This window comes from Schistocerca cancellata, chromosome 5 (assembly GCF_023864275.1).
Source record: "Schistocerca cancellata isolate TAMUIC-IGC-003103 chromosome 5, iqSchCanc2.1, whole genome shotgun sequence".
Classification (NCBI taxonomy): Eukaryota; Metazoa; Arthropoda; class Insecta; order Orthoptera; family Acrididae; genus Schistocerca; species Schistocerca cancellata.
In genome coordinates, this window is record NC_064630.1 from 807,917,207 (window position 1) to 807,924,041 (window position 6,835).

The 6,835-nt window shown below is 35.5% G+C and overlaps 1 protein-coding gene across 1 annotated transcript; it reads left to right on the forward strand.

The window, feature by feature from the left end:
* The first annotated feature begins 731 nt into the window (after window positions 1-731).
* On the forward strand, window positions 732-6,426 carry LOC126187733 (protein tipE-like). Its single transcript, XM_049928983.1, has one exon. It carries the CDS (start codon window positions 1,248-1,250, stop codon window positions 2,034-2,036), a length of 789 nt encoding a protein of 262 aa, XP_049784940.1. The 5' UTR covers window positions 732-1,247; the 3' UTR covers window positions 2,037-6,426.
* The last annotated feature ends 409 nt before the right edge of the window (window positions 6,427-6,835 follow it).

Below are 6,835 nucleotides of genomic sequence, written 5' to 3' on the forward strand. Positions count from 1 at the left end.
TCTCCAAAGACTGCAGGGATTTACCATTGACTCAGAAGGGTATTGAGTGAGTACATATACAAAATTTGGTGACTGTTGTGGGAGCACATTAAATTTCTTGTAGAAACTGCTGTTCAAGCTAAATGCAGCGTTAAACAACTTTCTGCCGCCCAGCACCGCAATGCACTGTATTTCCGCACGACTTCTTAGTGTGAAACTAATTATGTGTAGCTTGAAATATCTCTGCAGTAAGCACCTAATAAGAATAAAAGGTTTAACTTCCTTTAGAAATAAAACTGGTGTCAAAAGATCGATATTGGGCATGCTTTCAATGATATATGTAACATTCATTAACTATAGGTGCTGTGTAACTTGTTACCATAATGTTATGTAGAATTATGACATATATTGTAACGTGGATAGCTATTTTAAAATGAGAAATAGTAATAAATATCTTCCATAGGAATACATCGGTATTGGGCACGTTTTTAAATGAGATTTGTAATGCTCATAAGCTATATATGCTGTGGAACTTGTTAACACATTGTTATATGCGAATTCTAACGTCTTTTGTAACGTGGACAGCCATTTTAAAATGAGAAATAGTAATAAATATCTTTCATACGAATAAGCTTTTTGCATCGATCCATCGTACTGTGAATGAGCGGTGTGTACTGTTTTCGTAGCATCTTTGGTAGGAGTAAAGAGCAGAACATCTTTGCAACCGGTGTTGTTGTCTTTGTAACCGCGGACCGAAATTTGACAGTTGCTAGCTACCAGTAGAGTAGTGGCGATAGCGAAAGAACTTACAACCTTGTTTCCTGTAGATTAGATTTCGTCATGTGTGTTAGGAAGATTTTTCCGAAAATGCTCATTTAATTTTGCGTCACTTTCGTTATTCCCATTTGTACGTAACTGCAGACGAACAAAGGTAACCTAAATTGTAGTAAACATAGAATTTTCACTACTTGATCCTTATTCATTTTCATCGGCAGAATGTCTTCTGTGAAGTACTAGGCATTTACTTGTGGTGTCTAAGTGACTGTGAAAATGTCTCTCGCTCAAACCGCTTCACCACCATTGTATTAGGAAACTTATGCTTACGTTACTTGATTCGTAACCCACATTCGTAAATTGAGCGTGAGCAACATAGCCCTACGTAGATCCGATTGCTTTTATCTAAGCAACGGATTATTTCACTCATCAGACTGAAGTCCAAATTTCTTTACGAACGTGTAAGAGTCCCTTGTGGACTCGAAAACGCTACGATGGACCCCGAAGAGGCGACAATGATAATGGGAGAAGAGGGCGGGGGTGGCGGCGGCGGCCTGGAACCAGCAGAAGAGACTCCGGAAGTAAAAACACTTTTGCAAAAGGCAAAGTTTTACACTTCGCTTTGCCTTGGTACCACAGCTGTTCTTTCAGTATTTGGCTTTCTGTTCCTAATTCCCTTTGTAGTAGATCCAGCAATATCCGCAATTGTGTCCGACTATGAATCTGAACCTATAACGTGTGCAACTGTGGAACATGTTTATGCAGAAGGACTGCGTAATTGTTCCTGGGCGTCTTGTCGTGAGGGCTGCACGACTGCGCCCGCTCGTTGTCATCAGATTCTTGTTAACTACAGCCGCGAGCCGTATGCAGCTGGCTCTGCCCGCAACTTCAGCCCACTTCCAAATTGGGATGTTGTTGGCACACGTTTCTTCATCAACACGGAAGGCTGTGGGTACCCGCCAAGTGTGAACTGTTCAGTTTTTGCCAAGAAATTCCGAGGTGATGGAGATGAAATGGCAGTGAAGCAACCATTCCCATGTTATTTCAGCCGCGCCTATCCAGAAATGGTTGTTGCCAGGTATGACTGGGATGAAAATCTGCGCCATCTAATCCTCGCCCTTGTCGTGCCAACACTATTGTTTGGGGTGTCTGTTGGCGTGCTTGCATACTGGTACTGCCCTGGTTGCCGTAGACTGTGTCACAAGCCCTACCGTGAGAAATACACACCCAAAGATGAAGATATGGAGGAAGACGATGACTTCTTTGATGAAGGAGCCTATTGACACAGACAACTGTACAAATGTGTCCTCCCAAGCAGTATTATTGTGGATCTCAGTTTTAACAGTATTATGGTTCTATTTACCAGAGCATTTTAATTGTTGGTCATGCTGAAAATGGCAAAATAATTAATGTATTTACCACAGTCAGTGTGACATCTAGTCATCCTGAAAGTGTGTGCAATATACTATATGTCTAGTCATATGAAATAAGTATCGTTTTTTTAAAAAAAAATCCATAAATATTTCATACCTGTTTTGATTACTCTGTAAAAATCTTGGAAGATGTTATAATGTAGGTGAGAGATCGTTCTTTCATATAATTAAAATTTGTTCCTGACTAATGGTTGTTTTCCACAACATTAGGTAAAAGTTTATCCCACTAGTTTGTGTAAGGTACCTGATCTTCGTATTTTAATTACTGTTTTTAAAATTAAAGTTAGGTGTGTTAGGCAGGACGTGGAACTTAGGCTGTTCGTAAATGTCACAAATGATGCCAGTTACATTTCTAGGTTGATTTGATGCAAACATTTTTCCCTCAACTATAAACATTGAATATTTGACTGAGTAGGTTTAATTTTTAATCATTTACTTGCTTCTTATTCTACTGAGAAAGTTTAGTAAGCTAGGGAAGTATAAAAATTCTGCATAGTTGCGAGATAGACCACACCACTTGAAGTGCCATACCAACTAATGTTTTTGTCAGGCTATGGTAAACTGGCTGAGTGCATTACTAATGTTAACACAATGGAACTTGCAGACTGCAGTTTTCCTTCTCCCACTACTGTCTTCATACCATGTCTTGCAATGTGTTATCTGTAACTAACCATCTTCATATAAGACACTTTCTAACATTACCCATCCTGAAAACTAATCTTTCGTAATTTTTGTGCATTTTCCTGTATATAAGAAAATTGTGCATCCCAAGTGAGTGCATTAAAGACAAAGCAATTTTTGAACTTTGCCAAAGAACAGTACTTAATTTTTTTCTGTAAAAAGCAGTCCAAGAAGTATTTTTTATGTAATATTGTCAACATCTTTTCTTTTCCCATGACACCACTTCAGAATGTCTTGTGTTGTTTCACTGTTAATGTCATCTTCTTAGGAGCCAAATACACCATTGATTCAAATTACTCAGTGCTTTGGTCACTGGCAATGACTCCAAAATTTGCTTTTAGTGGTGGCTAACAAAGAGAGTTGGTTGAGAAGTTTAAAAAATTTTGAAATGGTGTTCCAGTATTAAAAATACATTGTACTTGATCTAAAATGACACAGAAATGGATTTGTAACATGTTTGGACAGAAAAGTAGTCCCATTGCTCTATACTGGTGTTGACTCAGTTGAAGTGAAAAATTTCATATTGTTTTGTTTAATCAAATGTGTTTGGAATGATTTAAAAGTGATTTTGTTTCATTAATAGATTGCAGTTCTGTTGCAACATGTCTCTAATGGTGGTAAGATTTAAGTTCAACTGCGTCTTGTGGCTCAATTGTGTAAGGACTAAAGCTTGGTTTTGTAGTGTAGTGTAGTGTATTTGTGATTGGCATATGCACATGCACTCAAACCTGTTAAGATACTTTTGCACATAAAGCTCCTGAAGGAGAGTTACTGTCTGTGGGTTATGACTCACTTTTGAGTGTATTGGCTTTGAAGTTGTGTGATATTGTCAGATGGTCAAACACCAATTGACTCTGAACAGCAAACGAGTGTCAACTATCAAATGAAAGATGGACACAGCTGAGGCAGAGGCATATTTGCATAGAATTACTTTGACTAGCATTTCATGTACCTGTTAACTGCAAAGAATAGTCTGACTTCTCACAATTAAAAATATGCACAAAATAAATAAGTACCCAAGATCTTGAAGTATAAAATAGTTTTCTGAATAAGTTTCTAATTAATTACTTTGCCTTCTCAGTGGAATGTCAGCAAGTTATAACAAATGCAGGAATGTGGGTGTCCACAGTCTATATACAGGTCAACACTTGTGTTACAAAGGTACATGACATTACCATTAGTTGTGGACTAGTTGTAATTGTAATCATTGTTTTATATTTTGTATGTTTCTTTTGTATTGACGACAGTTATGATTTACAGGCAAAAACCTGTAGTATAAGCTGAGAAGTAATTTGAAAAAGATGTAATTAATGCTGATTTGGTAGATGAATCAGTTTTATTAGTGGCAGGACAACATACTTCTCCATCCAAATTCCATTGCATATTCTGCTTTCTTTCTGAGCTTTGTTAACTCTTACATTAGTATAAATGCAACAAGTTTAATTTTTTCAGACAACGCAATTTACAACAGAATATGGTATTCTAGTTGTGTAAATGTTCAGGTATGGTGTCATAAACATACAGTATATATTATGGTAACTAGCAAGACCCATTCGTGTTTTGAATGTGTTGATCAATCATCCATGTTCTCTTGATGTTGTATGATAACATATATGTATGGTGTAGCTAACTTTTAGAATGCAGTGTAAAATTATTTTTCGGCGTGGAGCCAGATTGAAGATTCTGTAGTGAAGTGAGAGGTGATTAGGCACCACCATTCTCTCTCTCTCTCTCTCTCTCTCTCTCTCTCTCTCTCTCTCTCTCTCTCTCTGTCTGTGTGTGTGTGTGTGTGTGTGTGTGTGTGTGTGTGTGTGTGTGTGTACTGAGAATTATAATTGACTCTGACATTGTTTGTTGATAGCAATGTGCAGAGGCTCATTTATAGATGAAAATGTTTAGAAATATTATTAAATATGTATTTATTTTCATGAAATCTAACCAAAATATGTTAGAAGTATTTTTCACAAAGTTTTATCACACTGATGAGCTGAAACAATGGCAATGCCTCTTTTATTCTACAGCCATATTATACTACTCAAGACAAAGCTGTTTTTAAAACTACACACATTTCAAACTTTTAAAATTGCTAAAGTGATCTACTCACAGGGATTTTGTTTCATTTACTTACAATGAGGCATTTCTACTGATGGGACTAGAGTTTTTACCATTATTGGAGCCTACAGTGGACTTATTCCTCAAAAATACTTTTTATATGCATACTGCAGATGTTATAAGCAACATTCTGAGAAAGCATAATTAGTATATTGAAATAAATCACGTTAGACTTAAGTCAAATAAGAAAATGTAAATGAATGTAAACTGGTGATCTTTTATTCTGCTATTTTCTTCCTCAGGCGAAAGTTTCAAAACCTAATTAAATTTTTACAACAAAAAGTTCTAAGTATATGCTGCAGTTTAAGTGCCTCTGAATAGGTGAAATAATTACTTGACCACTATTTTTATGCAACAAGTTTTGCAACTTGTTTACAATTTTTCAAATTTAATGTTAATTTTCTGGAAATATTGTCTCAGTGTAAATTGTTGAAAATTCTTTGAAGTTCTGTTTTCGGTTGGCTAATAAAGATATTTATAACCTTCCACATAAAAGTTTTGGTGGTGCTTTGGTGGTAGATATCTCTTTCTTCACATTATCTGTATGTAATGTGGTGATTGTGTAAAATTTGTTGAATTTTTAGCACATAAATATAACGAACTATCTATTTCCTACTGATATATTTGACACGACTGCAAATTATTTTTATGGTTGCTTTTATGTAATGTTTTGTTTGAATGAAGTAACACTGAAGTTATACAAACCTGTCTACTTCTGAATATTATGAATGTTTACTGAAATGTCTGTGCAAATTGTTCATAATTTGGACTGAATAAAATGATTAAAACAGAAAGAAGAGAGAATTGTTTGCTCTGTGAAATATATCGTAAAAATAAAAATCCAACCTTCAATATAAACTACATGATTATCAAAACTATGAATATGTATTTTGTTGTTAGCTGCCCAGTTGACAGTCGCTATGTGGCTCATCATACACTTTGTGGTAGAGGATCTTAGTGTACCCGAAGAATGACTGTTTCCCTTCAGATTTGACATGTATAGGGGTTGGCATAGTTTTCCTTAAGTAGTATGGTACTGCATACTGTCAGAATTTTAAGAGAAAACTACTCTGCTGTAGAATTCGTCATGTAACCCCTAACATTGGAATGATTATTTGTTATTCTCGTACTGACTTAACGTGTAATATATTGTGCAGCTCTTATTTGAATTCTCATTTGTGTCAATCCAATTTAATAAGGAAAGCTGCCAAATAATTTTAGATGAAAGTTTTCTAACAGTTCCCTTCCTGAATGAAATGATTTCATTAAGATGCTCCCGTAATGTATTGGTTCTATCTTAAATAATTAGTATTTGGTGTTAGGTAAGTGCTAACTCATAGTGCAGTAAAACATTATTAAATATTTTTCCTATCTGTGCACGTATTATTACTCATATTTCATTAAGAGCCATTTGCAAGAGTTCAAAGAGTTCAGGAAAGTTTTCATCAGCTGTCGATCTTTTGCACAGTACAGCACTTTAGTAATATTGCTGCTGTATGTAACTGTATTGTTTACAAACTGCAGGACAGTTGTACTGACATATAGTTGAGCATATATGGTTCTGTCACACTCCTGTGATGTGCCTGATGTTGTTGGTGTTTCCAAAGATATTTCTGTATTGCGTATGACTCATTAACTTCATTAAAGTTTTTTCATCTAATCAAATAATGTGGTCTGATAGAACCATTAATTTGTGTGCCACTATTTATTGCCTCCAGAATGAAAAGTGAGATGGATTTATCATGATTAGTACTTATTTCATTATTAATTTGGAAGTGTTTGAATATCTACACATATTGATTCCTGTCACAAGTTAATGCTAATGTGTGATATGTCAGTGTGCTACTTGAAGAAAT

What these genes read in the sequence shown, in the direction of transcription:
- LOC126187733 (XM_049928983.1), top strand. Translation starts at nt 1,248, where the DNA reads ATGGACCCCGAAGAGGCGACAATGATAATGGGAGAAGAGGGCGGGGGT.